This window comes from Mobula hypostoma, chromosome 17 (genome assembly GCF_963921235.1).
Source record: "Mobula hypostoma chromosome 17, sMobHyp1.1, whole genome shotgun sequence".
NCBI classification, from domain to species: Eukaryota; Metazoa; Chordata; class Chondrichthyes; order Myliobatiformes; family Myliobatidae; genus Mobula; species Mobula hypostoma.
In genome coordinates this window covers 61,127,362-61,145,626 of record NC_086113.1, presented here as the reverse complement: position 1 = coordinate 61,145,626, position 18,265 = coordinate 61,127,362, and the positions used below count along the sequence as shown (strand labels likewise).

General features: G+C 39.9%; 1 protein-coding gene across 1 annotated transcript in view; it reads left to right on the top strand.

Annotated features, from left to right (window-relative positions):
* The window catches only part of LOC134358070 (E3 ubiquitin-protein ligase MARCHF11-like), a 39,832-nt gene that overhangs the window by 8,709 nt on the left and 12,858 nt on the right, over nt 1-18,265 (top strand). The window contains exon 3 of the mRNA XM_063069989.1: nt 7,842-8,034. Coding sequence (XP_062926059.1) covers nt 7,842-8,034 — 193 coding nt within the window. The remainder of the gene's footprint in view (nt 1-7,841; nt 8,035-18,265) is intronic.

Here is an 18,265-nt window from a genome sequence, read left to right as displayed (position 1 = left end):
AACACAACTTCAGCAACTCTCAAGAAGATCAACATGATCCAGGACAAAGTTGTCCAGCATCACTCTAAGCATACCTGAAATCCTGAATGGCACCATATTCAGCCTTTACAATAGCGTACTGATGCTGTGGCATACAAGTCTTCAAAGATCTTCTTTAAAATAAGTTACACCGATGGTCTGTTAGGGAGTTCTTTATTTTGTTGTTTTCAAAGTTCCATATTTAGCCCTGGTTTCAATGTGAGTGTACTTATGAGAAGTAGAATATGGAAGGAGCCAGGATGTTCACCAGGATTAGAAATTGACTGAAAAGTATCGTTTTATTTGCCCAGTGTGGGAGGATATTGGAAATGATCAGAATGGACGATATTGACATAACAGGTAGCTGGATCTAATAGTTAATTGCATTTTTATATTGTACAGAAAGAATCAGCTGATATTAGCATTGAAAGGCCAAAGGTTTATAGGTAATTGCCAGTCTGCTGTTTCAACTTCACTCATCTTTAATGAAGCTTTGATGAGAGCAGGCTTGCAATTAATTATTCTTCTTTGTACTAAAAGGAACCTTTAAAAGACTAGGTGCTATTCATATAAATCCATTTCCTTAATGACTGAATTTCTGTGAAATGGGGAAAGAATGAAAGTGGAATGCTGTGTATCCAGTGGAACTTTAGTTATTCTATTGGAAAGGATATGAAGTGGATGAGCAATGAAAATGAAGTGTCTATTTACCCTACCAACCTTTAATTTTAATCGAGAAGTGATGCCAGTTGGATTTATATGGGAACAGTCCTGTGTATAAATGCTGAATAGAATATAATCAGGAGTAGATTCTCATGCCAGCTCAGCTATTCAATAAGATGATGGCTAATCTTCTGGCTCTGCCACTTTATTGTGCTAATGCCATATAACTTGATTCCCTTAATATTCAAAACCCTGTTGACTTCTGCTTTGATATTACTCAATAACCAGGGCCCCTGCCTCTGCATCTTCCTTGAGCAAAGCATTCCTAAAATTTGACATGGATGAAGAAATTTCTTCTCATGCCAGAGACCCCATTCAAGGGAATTATCGTCCCTGCATCTATCCTGTAAAGTTGTATATAAGTTGTACATTAGTCAATAAAATCATCTAAAATTAGAGAGCATAGGTCCAGTCTTTTTAATTCTTCTCATAGGAGAGTTTAGTAATGAATGTGGTAAGCCTTCTTTGCATTACCTGTACGGCTAGTATATAACATGGGGGGGGGGGCAGGGTGCGGGGCAAGACCCGTGCACAAATTCCAACAGATTCCATGTGCAATTTCACTAGAGCACTATATAATTTCAGGAAGATGTCTCCACTCTTGTAAATATGTCTTCTTGCAATAAAGCTTAATGTTCCTAATTGTTTGTTGTACCTGCACCTTTCTAATTTTTCTACCAAAGAAGATGTCACATTTTTCCATAATATATTTTACCTCCCTTGTCTAATCACTTAGCCTGTCAGTATCTTGCTGTAGCCTCTCTGTATCTCTCTTTTAACCTGCACAGGCACCCAGTATCATTGGCAAACTTGGATATATAACTCTTGGTGCCTCATCCCAATCATTCATATAGAGTTTGAACACCTAGTGCTGCAGCTCAAGACCCTCTGCTTCCCCACTAGTCACAGCCTCCTAATCTAAATTATGGTTTGCTTTTTCCTGTTCTGTTTTCTATCCATTAGCCAATCCTACAGGGATTCGACTATATATTATCTCCATCTGTGTGGTCTAACTTTGGTATGGTGCCATCTAAGAGTCTTTCTCCTTTATCACCTAGTTATTTAAAAAAACTAATGGATTTCTCAAATTTGTTTTTTCTTTCGTAGATCTGTTTGCTGCTCTGTTTTGTTATTTTCTAAGTGCCCCAATTGATTCAGGGATTCTTCCTGCTATTGATGTCAGGCTCATATGTAGTTTTGTTTTCTTTCTCTCCTTTTCTTAAATAGTGGAGTTACACTTGCTGCCCACCAACCTGTGGCAACCCTTCCAGAAGTTATGGAGTATTGAAACATGCTAACCAGTGTACCTGCTGTCTCAGTTACTACCTCTTTCAAGTGGCAGGGAAGAGAAGTGTGTGCAGTCACAATTACGACAGAGAAAGTACTCAGGAAGCTGAATAGTCTAAAGGTAGATAAATCTGGACCTGATGGAATGCACCCACGTGTTCTGAAGGAAGTAGCTGTGGAGATTGTGGAGGCATTAGCGATGATCTTACAAAAGTCAATAGATCCTGGCATGGTTCTGGAGGACTGGAAGATTGCAAATGTCACTCCACTATTTAAGAAGGGGGCAAGGAAGCAAAAAGGAAATTATAGACCTGTTAGCTTGACATCGGTGGTTGGGAAGTTATTGGAGTGGATTGTCAAGGATGAGGCAACCTGGAGGCATATGACAAGATAGGCAGAACTCAGCATGGATTCCTTCAAGTAAAATCCTGCCTGACAAACCTATTACAATATTTTGAGGAAATTACCAGTAGGCTGGACAAGGAAGATGCAGTGGATGTTGTATATTTGGATTTTCAGAAGGCTTTTGACAAGGTGCCACACATGAGGCTACTTAACAAGATAAGAGCCCATGGAATTACGGGAAAGTTACATACGTGGATAGAGCATTGGCTGATTGGCAGGAAACAGAGAGTGGGAATAAAGGGATCCTATTCTGGTTGGCTGCCGATTACCAGTGGTGTTCCACAGGGGTCAGTGTTGGGGCCGCTTCTTTTTACGTTGTACATCAACGATTTGGATTATGGAATAGATGGCTTTGTGGCTAAGTTTGCTGACGATACGAAGATTGGTGGAGGGGCCGGTAGTGCTGAGGAAACGGAGAGTCTGCAGAGAGACTTGGATAGATTGGAAGAATAGGCAGAGAGTGGCAAATGAAGTATAATGTTTGGCAGAAGAAATAAATGGGCAGACTATTATTTAAATGGGGAAAGAATTCAAAGTTCTGAGATGCAACGGGACTTGGGAGTCCTCGTACAGGATACCCTTAAAGTTAACCTCCAGGTTGAGTCAGTAGTGAAGAAGGCGAATGCAATGTTGGCATTCATTTCTGGAGGAATAGAGTATAGGAGCAGGGATGTGATGTTGAGGCTCTATAAGGCGCTGGTGAGACCGCACTTGGAGTACTGTGGGCAGTTTTGGTCTCCTTATTTAAGAAAGGATGTACTGATGTTGGAGAGGGTACAGAGAAGATTCACTAGATGATTCCAGGAATGAGAGGGTTAACATATGAGGAACGTTTGTCCGCTCTTGGACTGTATTCCTTGGAGTTTAGAAGAATGAAGGGAGACCTCATAGAAACATTTCTAATGTTGAAAGGCATGGACAGAGTGGATGTGGCAAAGTTGTTTCCCATGATGGGGGAGTCTAGTACGAGAGGGCATGACTTAAGGATTGAAGGGCGCCCATTCAGAACAGAAATACGAAGAAATTTTTTTAATCAGAGGGTGGTGAATCTATGGAATTTGTTGCCACGGGCAGGAGTGGAGGCCAAGTCATTGGGTGTATTTAAGGCAGAGATTGATAGGTATCTGAGTAGCCAGGGCATCAAAGGTTATGGTGAGAAGGCGGGGGAGTGGGACTATATGGGAGAATGGATCAACTCATGATAAAATGGTGGAGCAGACTCGATGGGCCGAATGGCCGACTTCTGCTCCTTTGTCTTATGGTCTTATGATCTTGGGGCACAACCACCGGATGCTGAAGATTTGTTAGTTTTTGGTCCCATTCATTTCTCCATTTTTTTTTTGCTAATGCTCATTTATTTGACCTCTCTATTTGTTATAGATCTCTCCAATATTTCTGAGAAATTGTTTTTGTGATTCTATGAAGGCTAACTCAAAATATTATTTAAACACATCTGTTATTTGTTTCTCCATATCATTTCTCTCAGTCTTTAGGGAAGAAGCAACGTTTGCTAATCTGTTCCTTTTTACACACATATGAAAGATTTGGAAGTGTGCCTTTCATTCTTCTATTTTCCTTTGCTGAATTCTGAGATGTTCCCAATTGTCAGGGTTTTAATACATTTTGGCAGCATTATACAGCTTTCTCTTTGATCTAATATTGTGTTTAACTTGTTAGCTCTGCTAGGACTTCTTTTCCTCTTGCATATTTACGCCTTGCAGGTTTTATATTCTTGTTGTGTACTATGTATTCCTTTTTAAATACTAACCATTTGCTTGTTTAATGTCAGAGGTTTAGCATAATTTCTCAAGCTTCTGTTGTCATGTAATGCCTTAAGTCTTCATAGTTCATTTTGTTGAATTTTAAAAAATTTTTTATTGAGATACAGCACAGAACAGGCCCTTCCAGCCCTTCGAGCCACACCACCCATCGATCCCGAATTTAACCCTAGCCTAATCACGGGACAATTTACAGTGACCAATTAACCTATCAACCAGTATGTCTTTGGACTGTGAGAGGAAACCGGAGCACCCGGAGGAAACCCACATGGTCAGTGGGGGGAACATACAAGCTCCTTACAGGCAGTGGCAGGAATTGAACCCCGGTCACCTGCACTGTAAAGCGTTGTGTTAACTACTGCACTACTGTGCTGTATAAATAAGTAATATATTTATCTGAAAAATAATTATTTCAAATTTATTTTCAACATAAGAGGCCATTTGGCCCATCAGGTCTATACCAGCTGTGGAACAAAGAATATTATCCCACCTACTTCTCTGTATCCACTTCTCTCTTCCACATCCAGCAACTCCACCTTGATTCTCCTACCACCCACCTATACCAGACAAAGTAACATATCAGCCTGCACATCTTTGTGTTGGGGAAGGAAACGGGAGCATGAGGAGGAAAATGCATGCAGTCACAGAGATGTGCAAATCCCTGATTGAACTCAGGGGTTGCTGGGGTAAAGAAATAGCAGCATTACCTGCTGCACCACTTGATTTCAGATAGGTCCAAATCATATCTAAACTTTTATCATAATACGGTTATCTTTTTCTAACAGGTCCAGCTACACAATCAATCTTCATTGCACAATGCTATTCTAAATTAGTCTGTTCCATAGATTGTTCCACAACATACTGATCTTATAAGTTATCTTGGGCATGCACATTCATGAAATTGTCCTCTGCTGCTGTCATGCTCCTGTAAATTTCCTTATTTATAAAATGACTCACATTTCCACTTTTGTTTGGAGGCCTATATATAATTCCCAATATTATTTGCTGCTACTTCAGACATCCCACCTCTCCCGGAATTTCCCGGATAGTGGCTCCCTGATGCCCGGAAGTTGTATACAATATCCCGGAAATAGATTTTTTTGAGAGAGAGAGGGAGAGCGAGCATCCTGATTGGTCTCTCTTCGTGCTAAGAGTGGTCCCCAACCACCGGGCAGCGAGGAAACAATATGATTTGGCGATATGAAACAATATGAGTCAGCTGCACCTTTTCTCATTCCCTGTCATGCACTGTTGAATTTTAACGCACGTGAGGTCATCAGTGACCCAAGACGTGCAAAGGAATGGGTCCGTGACCCATTTGTGAATGTCCCCTGTGAATCATCCATGTCAGCGCGGGAAAAAGATCAACTCCTCGAGCTTGCAAATGACGATGGGCCAAAAAGTATGTTTGACATAACATCTCTGCCGGCATTCTGGATCAAAGTCAAGGCTGAATATCCTGAGATAGCCACGAAAGCACTGAAAACGTTGCTTCCATTTCCAACATATTTCTGCAAAGCAGAGTTTTCTGCAATGAATGCAATGAAAAGTAAATTGCGGAATAGACTGGACATAAGGAATCCCCTTCGAGTATCGCTGTCTCCCATCACCCCTCGATAGGACCGTGTTGTTGCAGGAAAACAAGCCCAGGGCTCACACTGATTCAGCGATATTGGTGTGTTACAATGATTTTATATATTCATACGAGGAAAATATGCACTGTGTGTTTAATATCCAAACGTTACTTAAAATGTTATGCTATTGATTTATAAGTGACTTATAATCAGTGGTCCCCAACCTCCGGGCCGCGAAGAATACAGCAGTGGCTGGAACGCACCCTGCACATCTTTAAGAAAAAAGCCAAAATAAACAAGCTAATTAGGTATCGCCCAGCATGTAAACATCGGCCCAGATCAGAGGCGATTGGCGATTGTGTCGCCTCTGATCTGGGCCAACATTTACATGCCAGGCGGCACCTAATCAATTAGCTTGTTTATTTCGGCTTTTTTCTTAAAGATGTGCTGGGTGCGTTCTGGCTACCGCTGTACCGCTGCATTCTTCGTGGCCTGGAGGTTTGGGACCACTGTTATAATTGACTTATTACTACATCCACGCGAGGAAAATATGCGCTGTGTGTTTAATATTAAATTTGTTAAATAAACCCTTTTAGAAACAAAATTGAGTGTATTAGCCACTGACAAGAGACTTATCACCTATATTCCGGTCGCGTTTAACACCCACCACCACCCCCCCCCCCCCCGGGTCGGCCGGTCCGCGGTGCAAAAAAGGTTGGGGACCCCTGATTTAAACTAGCTGGCTGGCTGCCAAGGAGCTACATTATTGATGTCCTACGTGATGAGGCCAATCTCCCTGTAGACTTGCTTAAAGTTGTAATAGAATAAACATGATAATATAATTACATATTTTAATGTCACATTTGCTGCATGTACCCAGCTTGGTTTACAGATTAGACAAAATCACTGAACAAAATATTACATACACCCTTGGAGGTCAACGGTGGGGAGGGGGACATGGGGTTACGGGGGGGTGGGGTGCTACCTCCCTGAAATGAGTTTTTGCAGGGTGGGATGTCTGCTACTTGGTACATCTTAATTCTGCCCAACCTGATACATGTTCTGTTTGCTAAGATCCTTTACCTCTAATGTCTTTAAGATCAGAGGCTTTCTCTCCTTTTTTTTACAGTTTCCTTGTCTTTTTTGGAAACTAAGTATTGGGAATAATTAGTTCTCAATCTAAGTTACTTTGCAACCACATCTCTGTAATAATCAGTATCCTCTGGTGTCATTAAGATGCTAATGGTATTTCAAGTGGGACCTGAGCTTCAAAGAGCTGCGAGTTCCCCACTATGTTGAAACTGATGGGAATAGTCAAAACCTGACATTTCCTGAAATGCAGGCTCATGGAGCACTCTAAGTATTTTACAGGATCTTGCAAATACTGATGGGATAGCAAACTTTGTTCAAATTACTAGCCAATTGTTAGCCATCCTTTATAACCCATCAGCATATACCACTATTATAATTATAGTTGTTGATTTGCAAGTATTTCTTGAAGAATTGTCATCTTTCTGTCTGACTACAGCTTTTAAGCAAAAATTTTATTTCTTTCATCAAAATGCTGAATGTGCTGCAGTTTCCTCTCAGATTCCAAAGATGCACAGGGATAGGGTTAGTGAATTGTGGGCATGCTATGTTGGTACTAGAAATGTTGATGACAATTGTGGGCTGCCCTGAACACAATCCTCGTTGACGCAAGCAGTACATTTCACTGTATGTTTTGATGTCTCAATGTACATTTGATAAGTTAAGCTAATCTTTATCTTCTAACTTGACTGATTCTGGTAAACACTTCTCTTTTTTGCAGGATTATCTCCACTTTAAGAGATGAATTTCAATGATTTTTGTAACCACTCCTGTGATTGTTGCGATGTGATCAGTGTATTCTACAAATCACTTATTTCCACACAGAGTGATGAGATGTTACCTTCCCTTTTACTGTGAAAAAACAAGCTCCCAATAGAACAGTAGTGCACATACTGCTTTAAAAAAAGAATGATTTTTATTTGATATTATGAGTTTTAATTTAATATGCTTTCTTTTCTTCTTGTAGTGGGAACCTATCACAGTGACATTGGTTGAGAAGGTTCAAATAATAGCAGTGATCCTTGGCTGCCTTTTTCTGATAGCAAGTGTGACCTGGCTTTTATGGTCAGCCTTCAGTCCTTCTGCAGTCTGGCAGAGAAAAGATGTCTTATTTCAAATCTGCTATGGGATGTATGGCTTTATGGACCTTGTTTGCATAGGTAGGTTGAATGCAAGAGAACTGAATGCATTTTTTTTTGCTAGCATGTTAAAGACTATGAACCACTGTTGATGAAACTAAATACTGTGGAAAAATAGCAAAGAAGATTTTTATAGTATTCATCCACTAATTCAACACTTCTCTTGTTTAAATTATTGGTTACTAGCTTGCTAGGTATGGGAGAGGTAAGAAAACAATTAGATTAATGGACAGTGATACTTCGTGTTAGCATGGTCCATATTGACTATTTTTAATTCTCTTTAGAAAGCCACAATTAAGTTCAGTATGCATTCTTCAAAATATATTTATTTTGAGATACAACTTACGAACCAATTACACCCAGTGACCAATTAACCTCCTAACCATTTTTGGACTGTGGGAGGAACCCACTTAGTCATGGTGAGAACATACAAACTCATTGCAAACAGTGGTGGAATTGAATGTGGGCCAGTGGTGCTGTAATAGCATTATGCTAACTGAAACTCTACCGTGGCCTTAAATCTAGAATGTGAAACATCAGTGGGGAAGAAAGGCAGAAAGTCAACAACTTAGCCAAAACTTAGCGCTACATTAAAAAAAACACTTAGTTTATGCAATTACAGTGGATTCCAGTTAATTGGGACACATCGGGACTAGTACATTTTGGCCCAATTAAGCCCCATTAGCCAAAGTTTCATGGAAACAGTTGAAAAGTATAATAAAATAAACTACAGTTTAACTGTAACAAGTTATGTATTTAAGTAAAATACAGGACAAATTAGAGTACTACCAATACTAGTACAGTACTATAAGACCATAAGATATAAGAGCAGAATTAGGCAATTTAACTCATTGAGTCTGCTCCATCATTTCATCATGGTTGATCCAATTTTCCTCTCAGCTCTAATCACCTGCCTTCTCCTATATCCCTTCATGCCCTGACCGATCATGAATCTATCAACCTCTACCTTATTATATAACCTCTAGTATTTTGCATCAGTCTTCACTGAGGAAGACATCAGCAGTATACCGGACACTCAAGGGTGACAGGGAAGAGAAGTGTGCGCAATCACAATTACGCCAGAGAAAGTACTCAGGAAGTTGAATAGTCTAAAGGTAGATAAATCTCCAGGACCAGATGGATTGTACCCTCGTGTTCTGAAGGAAGTAGCTGTGGAGATTGCAGAGGCATTAGCGATGATCTTTCAAAAGTCGATAGATTCTGGCATGGTTCCGGAGGACTGGAAGATTGCAAATGTCACTCCACTATTTAAGAAGGGGGCAAGGAAGTAAAAAGGAAATTATAGACCTGTTAGCTTGACATCGTTGGTTGGGAAGTTATTGGAGTCGATTGTCAAGGATGAGGTTACGGAGTACCTGGAGGCATATAACAAGATAGGCAGAACTCAGCATGGATTCCTTAAAGGAAAATCCTGCCTGACAAACCTATTACAATTTTTTGAGGAAATTACAAGTAAGCTAAACAAGGGAGAAGCAATGGATGTTGTATATTTGGATTTTCAGAAGGCCTTTGACAAGGTGCCACACATGAGGCTACTTAACAAGATAAGAGCCCATGGAATTACGGGAAAGTTACATACATGGATAGAACATTGGCTGATTGGCAGGAAACAGAGAGTGGGAATAAAGGGATCCTATTCTGGTTGGCTGCCAGTTACCAGTGGTTTTCCACAGGGGTCCGTGTTGTGGCCGCTTCTTTTTACGTTGTACATCAACGATTTGGATTATGGAATAGATGGCTTTGTGGCTAAGTTTGCCGATGATACGAAGATAGGTGGAGGGGCCGGTAGTGCTGAGGAAACAGAGAGTCTGCAGAGAGACTTGGATAGATTGGAAGAATGGGCAAAGAAGTGGCAAATGAAATACAATGTTGGAAAGTGTATGGTTATGTACTTTGGCAGAAGAAATAAAGGGGCAGACTATTATTTAAATGGGGAGAGAATTCAAAGTTCTGAGATGCAACGGGACTTGGGAGTCCTCATGCAGGATACCCTTAAGGTTGAGTCAGTAGTAAAGAAGGCGAATGCAATGCTGGCATTCATTTCTAGAGGAATAGAGTATAGGAGCAGGGATGTGATGTTGAGGCTCTATAAGGCGCTGGTGAGACCTCAGTTGGAGTACGGTGGGCAGTTCTGGTCTCCTTATTTAAGAAAGGATGTGCTGACATTGGAGAGGGTACAGAGAAGATTCACTAGAATGATTCCGGGAATGAGAGGGTTAACATATGAGGAACATTTGTCTGCTCTTGGACTGTATTCCTTGGAGTTTAGAAGAATGAAGGGAGACCTCATAGAAACATTTCTAATGTTGAAAGGCATGGACAGAGTGGATGTGGCAAATTTGTTTCCCATGATGGGGGAGTCTAGTATGAGAGGGCATGACTTAAGGATTGAAGGGCGCCCATTCAGAACAGAGATGGGAAGAAATTTTTTTAGCCAGAGGGTGGTGAATCTATGGAATTTGTTGCCACGGGCGGCAGTGGAGGCCAAGTCATTGGGTGTATTTAAGGCAGAGATTGATAGGTATCTGAGTAGCCAGGGCATCAAAGGTTATGGTGAGAAGGCAGGGGAGTGGGACTAAATGGGAGAATGGATCAGCTCATGAAAAAATGGCGGAGCAGACTCGATGGGCCGAATGGCTGACTTCTGCTCCTTTGTCTTATGGTCTTATGGTTATGGTCTTAAATATACAACTGGGTATTAACTCCTAATAGTTGTCGATGGGAGGAATTCATCCAATGTATGCTGCCATGTTCTGTTGATTGACTGTAAATGAACAAAATCAGCAAAGACCATCTAGTGCAGATTATGGCCTGCTTTCATACAATACTTTTGACAGTTGCATCCTCCAAATTTTCATTTTCATTGTAACATTCAAGATGATTGTCAATATCTTCAAATTCCTCAGTTCATAACTTGCTGAAGTAGTGAAATTATTTCGTTTTTACTCCTGGCTGTTTCTTGCATCTTCTGGTCTGAATGCTTGAAACCGCAACAGCAAAACAGCTTTGAATTGTCTTGCTTATTTCTCACCAACTATCAGTGTCAAAATTTGCTGCTTTTTTAAACACAAATATGCACAACTGATGCCATTTAAAAACTGTTCACTCTAAGCACGTGGTAGTATCTAACAGCCGCAATAGTGCACAAAACTGACACTGGCTAGAAACTGTTCAGCAGCAGTCTCCTGTCCCAATTAAGTAGCATAGTGTCTCAAGTGAAGGAAGGGAATTCCAGCAAATTTCTCAATTTTGTTTTTGTCCTTTAAGAGTTGTCCCCAAATAGTGGCTGCCCTGATTAACTGATGGCCCAATTAACTGGAATCCACTGTATATTTATGGGTGACATAGTACAGGGTGGCTAGCATAATGCTTTACAGGTCCAGTGATTGGGGGTCAGTTCCTGCCACTGTCTGTAAGGAGCTTGTACGTTCTCCCTGTGACCACCTGGGTTTCCTCCAGGTGCTCCGATTTCCTCCTACATTGAAAGACATGAGGGTTAGTAAGCTGTGGGCATGCTATATTGGTGCCAGAAGCATGGCAACACTTGTGGACTGCCCCCAGCATATCCTCGGACTATATTGGTTATTGACACAAACAACATGTTTAACCTGATGTACAAATAAAGCTAACTATCTTTCTTCCTAAATTGATGCCACATGATTCCTGTCATCCTAACTAAATTATGCTCCTAACTTTCCTGCCACAGCAAGCTTCTCACTGGCTCTGGTATGCCTTTTCTTTTAGCAAATCTTCTTACACTATCTTCCTGAGTAAAATTAAGTCCAAGATTGTCATCAAATCTCTCAGGGTCTTCCTGTCACATTACCGGGTAACACCACTGGCAAAATACTGAAAAAATCTGGTCAGTAGGCAATAATATTTATAGAGAATATTAAACACAGTTTTGCACTGGGAGCATTGCAGATTGATAACACTGCCTAGAAACTGGATAACGTTGCATGGTGTGTTTGTTCACTACGTGAATCAATTTCTATGAAAAGTAAAACATGAATCCTACAAAATTAGCAGACAAGTAAATTGAGGAGTTAGGAGGACAGGTGGCATATTGGGCTTTATTGCAAAGGGACTGGAGTTTAGAAATAAGCAAACCAAAAATCCCACAGATGCTGAAATCTGTATTTAAAAAAAAACACAGGCACTGGAAGAACTCAGTGGCTGAAGTGGCATCTGTGGGGACAATAGACGAAAAGTCTGGGTAATGTTGGACATTCTGGACTACAGGAATATAGTGAGCAGGCCAGAATGCACAACCAAAATAAAAAAAGAAAGGGAACACAAATGTTGGGCCCTGATACAAGCAGACTGAAAGAGACAGTTTTCTAAAGTTGAAGAATTCGATGTTGGTGTCAGCAGCAATGTTCCCAGAGAAAAGCTCAGGTGTTGTTCTTTGAGCTTACATTGGGCCTTGTGGTCGCAGTACAGGAAGCCAGAGACAGCAATCCAAGTAGGAATGGGAGGGTGAATTAAAGTCTCATCTGCACTTCAGAGTGAATTCATCATCATCATCAGGTGCCGTGCCCAGTTTGAGTTTTGACTGCCATGGCCCACACACTCCTGTTTTGCGTCAAGTGGATCAATTCATTGGTATTCATTTCCAGTTCTCTGGCTGCTGTCTCCATCATCATTACTCTTTGTCTTCCTCTTGCTTTCTTCCTTTCAATCTTTCCCATAATTACCATGCATTCTAACTCCTCTTTACTAATCACATGTCCAATGAAGTTACATTGCCTTTTCATGATCTCATACATTATTTCTCTTTTTGTGTTTGCTCTGTTCGTGATATCCTTGTTAGATATTCATTTCATCCATGATATTCTTGCATCCTCCTCCAAAACCACATCTCTGCTGCTTCAGTTCATTTCCTCATGTTACTAGATATTGTCCAACATTCTGAGCCATCTAACATAACTGGATAAACATAACATCTCGGTACTCTGAGGCGGGTTGTCATGCCTAGTTTAGCATTGGTCAGTATACTCTTCATTCTCGTAAAGGAACCTATTGCTATCCCTATTCTTCTTTTGATGTCCATGTCGCATCTGTCATCTGATGTCACCCAGCTTCCTAAGCAGCAAAAGTTCTGTACTTGTTTTATGTCTTCCCCATTTATTCTCAGCTTGCAGATCGGATTTTCCTTCTTTTTGGATATCACCATACATTCTGTCTTTTTGCAATTGATAGATAGATCCATTTTTGCACTTTTTTCAACAATTATATCAATTAAGTTTTGTAGTTCTTCCTCCATACTTGCAATTAACACAATGTCATCTGCATATCTGAAATTATTGATGTTTTCATTGCCAACTTTGATTCCCAAGATGTCTCTTATTTTTTGTAATATTTTTTCACTGTACACATTAAATAAATCGGGGGAAAAAAAGCACACCCTTGTCTAATGCCTCTCTTGATTTTTGTAAACTGATTTACTTCTCCATCTATTCTTACAGCAGCAGTTTGTTCCCAGTACAGATTTCTGATTAGGCGGAGGTTTTTTGAATCTAGATCTAGAGATTTCTGTAATATTTCAAATAACTTATTGTGCTTCACTTTATCAAATGCTTTTGTGTAGTCGATAAAACAAACAAATCTTTTTGCACTTGAATAGCTCGTTCTGATAGTATCCTTAACATCAATATTGCATTTCTTGTACCTTTGTCTTTCACAAAACCGCATTGTTCTTTACCTATTTCAGCTTGTATCTTACTTTTAGCTCTTGTCATCAAAATTCTTAGAAGTATCTTGGTGATATGACTCATTAAACTTGTGGTCCTATGTAATTCACATTCTTTTGCTCCAGATTTCTTAGGAAGAGTGATAAATACTGAATTTTCATCTCTTCTGGTATTATTCCAGTCTCATAAATGTCATTGATTAAATCAGTAAGTTTTTCAATTCCATAATCTTCAAGAGTGATAATTTGTTCTATTACTAATTCATCAGGACCTGTTGCCTTTCCTTTCTTCATCTTCTTTATTGCATTACGAACTACAGATTTTAAAATACTTGGACCTACAATGTTTTTCTTAATTTCTGGTTTTTCACCTTGATCGTCTTCAAACAATTCCTGAATATACTCAGTCCATCTGTTCATAATCTCATCTTTTTTCCTTTGCTTTCAAACATCCACCTGAAGAACAGAGGAGCTTTTTACCAGTGATATTCTTGATTTGTTGATGTAACCTTTTTGGATCAGTAATAGGGATTCTTTCTATTTGCTCACATTCCTGGTTTAACCATTCTCCTTTGGCTTTTTGACATAAGCTTTTAACTTTTTTATCTGAGGACTTATATTGTATAGGATTTGCTTTCTTCCGTCTCCTTTCTTCCATTAGATTTTTGATTTCATCTGTCATCCATTTATTCTTCGTGCTTTTTTCTTTTTTAGGAATCACTGACTTTGCTGATTCTACCAAGGCATCCTTCAGAGAGATAAATTACGTTTCTACATGATTGCTATCAGCTTCAACATATTCTATTCCTAGACTTTGAAATCTATTCCTTACTTCAATTGTAAATTTTTGTCTTGAGTTTTCTTCTTTAATTAATTGCAAGTAGTCAAGGGATTGTTCAGGTTTTTGCTTCTTTAGTTTTTTAAGTTTTACTTTTACATGACTTTCTACTGGGTTATGGTCACTATTATAGTCTGCACCTGGATATGTTTTGCATTGATTCACTGAGTTTCTAAATCTTTGGTTTATAGCAATAAAGTCAATTTGATTTCTATGGTTCTATGGTTATCACCTAGACTTTTCCAGGTCCACAAGCGTCTTGGATGATTTTTAAAGTAGATATTCATAATGATCTGATTATTCATCTTGCACCATTCTACCCATTTCTCACCTCTTTCATTTCTTTCCCCTAGTCCATATTTTCCTGTGGTATTTCCATCAGCACCTTGTCCTACTTCAGCATTTAGATCTCCCATGACAATAACAATATCTTGAGATTTGCATCCATTCTTTGCTTGTTCAAGCTCTTCATAGTTGATGCTTATACCTGTATAATTGCTAAATCAAACGGTTGTCCTCTGAATCTAACAAGGAGCACTTTTCTGATATTACCCAATGTCCTAAAACGGTTTTTGCCATGTCTTCATGCATAAGAATTCCTACTCCATTAGTATGGGATGTTCCACAAGAATAAATTAGTGTTTTATTTCTATTCTGACATTTTCCAGCACCTATTCAATGATCTTAGCTAATTCCCATGATGAATTACCAAATCTATATTTAGAGCACAAAGTAGAGGAGTAAGTGGAAATGAAATGCTGCCTTGCCTGGAAAGTCTGTTTGGGTCCCTCAATAGGTGGAATGGAAAAGTGAAAGGACAAGTTTTGAACCTCCTGCATTTGTATGAGAAAGTGGCCTACAATAGGGAATAGAAGGTGGGGATGGAACTGTGCACCAAGGAGTCAAGAAGGGGACAATCTCTTCAAAATGCTGAAAGCCCAGGCACTGTAAGAGGCCAAGCATTGTCAGAGGCTCTCTTGCCTCTCTCAATAATCTAGGATAAATCCCATCAGGCCTGGGGATATCTATCTTAAAGTCCTTCTAGAGACCCAAGACCTATTCCTTTTCATATCAACATGCCCTAAAATATCAGCATTTCCCTACCTAATCTCATTATCCTCCATATTGTCCTTCGTGAATACTAAGTTTGAAGTACTCATTTAGTACCTTGCCCATTTCCTCTGGTGCCAGGCATAAATTCTCTTTTGTACTTCCTTCTTCCTAATTACATACAACGTTAAAAATAGTACAGCACAGGAACAGCCATTCAGTTGTGCTAAATTAATGACATCTTAATCCCTTCTATCTGCATATGGTCCTTATCTCTTTGTTCACTGAATTTTCATGTACCTCTCTCCGAGCCTTTATTACCCTTTCATTTTTAATGTATGTAAAAAATCCCTTAGGATTTTCCTTAATCCCACCCACTAAGGACATTTAATGTCCCTTTTAGCCCTTTTGATTCCCCTTTTAAATCCTTTCCTACTTTGTTTATACTCCAACAGTAGATGGTGTTTTCCATTGATTAGTTTCCTTAGGTACTGTAACATATGTGTATGCCTTACATCATTGCAAGCAGATTTCTGGCAATTCCAAATATCTACTTTTAATCAATCTGCAATACCCCCAATTAAAAATTCTGTTCAATACTCTCACATAAATATTATTGCCCTCTTTGATTTCACCTTCCTGATGCTTACACATTTCATTTTCCTTTTTGACTACGTTTTCAACATCTCTTGTCATTCAGAGTTCCCAAGCCAGGCCATCCTTGTCTTTCTTCCCATGGGAACACATCCTTTTTGAACTTTGAACAGTTGGGTTTTAAATTACTCCTACATGTTAGATGTGCATTACCCCAGTAATGGCTGCTGCCATTCTACTCTCCCCAGCTCCTGCCAATTGCTTTGTAATTAGCCTTTCCCCAGTTTGTCACTTTACCTTGAGTCTAGGTTTATCCTTATCCATGTCTAACTGAAAACCTAGGAAGTTATGTTCACTATTCACTGAAAGTTCTCCTACTGAAACTCTGATCACCTGGTCACATTTATTTCCCAATGCAAGGTCTAGTACAGCTGCTTCCGAGGTACAATCTACATACAGTGTCAAGAAAACAGAGTGGGAATAAAAGGATCCTATTCTGGCAGGCTGGCGATTATCAGTGGAGTTCCACAGGGGTCGGTGTTAGGACCGCTGCTGTTTGTGATGTATGTCAATGTTTTGGACTATGGGATTAATGGATTTGTGGCTAAGTTTGCCGACGATACAAAGATAGGTGGAGGAGTGGGTAGTGTTGAAACAGAGAGCCTGCAGAGAGACTTAGATAGTTTAGGGGAATGTGCAAAGAGGTGGCAAATGAAATACAATGTTGTAAAGTGTATAGTCATGCACTTTGGTGGAAGAAATAAACAGGAAGACTATTATTTAGATGAGGGGAGAATTCAAAAAGCAGAAATACAAAGGGACTTGGGAGTCCTTGTGCAGGATACCCTAAAGGTTAACTTCCAGGTTAAACAGGTGGTGAAAAAGGCGAATGCAATGTTGGCATTTATTTCTAGAGGTATAGAAATTTCTAGAGGCAGGGATGTGATGTTGAGGCTCTATAAGGCACACGTGAGACCACACTTGGAGTATTGTGTGCAGTTTTGGGCCCCTTATTTTAGAAAGGATATATTGACATTGGAGAGGGTTCAGAGAAGGTTCACAAGAATGATTCCAGGAATGAAAGGGTTACCATATGAGGAACATCTGGCATCTCTTGGGCTATATTCCCTGGAGTTCGGGAGAATGAGGGGGGATCTCATAGAAACATTCCGAATGTTAAAAGGCGTGAACAGATTGGATATGCAAAGTTATTTCCCATGGTGGGGGGGGGGTCAAGGACAAGAGGGCATGACTTCAGAATTGAAGGACGTTCATTTAGAACAGAAATGTGGAGGAATTACTTTAGTCAGAGGGTGGTAAATCTGTGGAATTTCTTGCCATGAGCGGCTATGGAGGTCAAGTCATTGGTGCATTTAAGTCAGAGATAGATAGGTTCTTGATTAGCCAGGGCATCAAAGGTTATGGGGAGAAGGCAGGGAGTGGGGATGACTAGAAAAATTGGATCAGCCATGATTGAATGGTGGAGCAGACTTGATGGGCTGAATGGTCTACTTCTGCTCCTACATCTTATGGTCTTAAGCAGGGGTCCCCAACCTTTTTTGCACCGCAGACCGGTTTAATATTGACAATATTCTTGCGGACCAGCCGCCCCGGGGGGGCGGGAGGGGTGGTGGTGTTAATCACGACCGGAATATAGGTAATAAGTCAACTATAAGTCACTTATCAATGGCTAATACACTCAATTTTGTTTCTAAAAGTGTTTATCTAACGAATTTAATATTAAACACACAGCGCATATTTTCCTTGCATGAATATAGTGATAAGTCAATTATAAGTCATAAGGGGGTTCCTTATGTCCAGTCTATTCCGCAATTTAGTTTTCATTGCATTCACTGCAGAAAACTCCGCTTCGCAGAGATATGATGTTGGAAATGGAAGCAACGTTTTGAGTGCTTTCGTGGCTATCTCAGGACATTCAGCCTTGACTTTGATCCAGAATGTCGGCAGAGATGTTATGTCAAACATACTTTTCAGCGCACCATCATTTGCAAGCTCCAGGAGTTGATCTTCTTCCCACGCTGACATGGATGATTCAC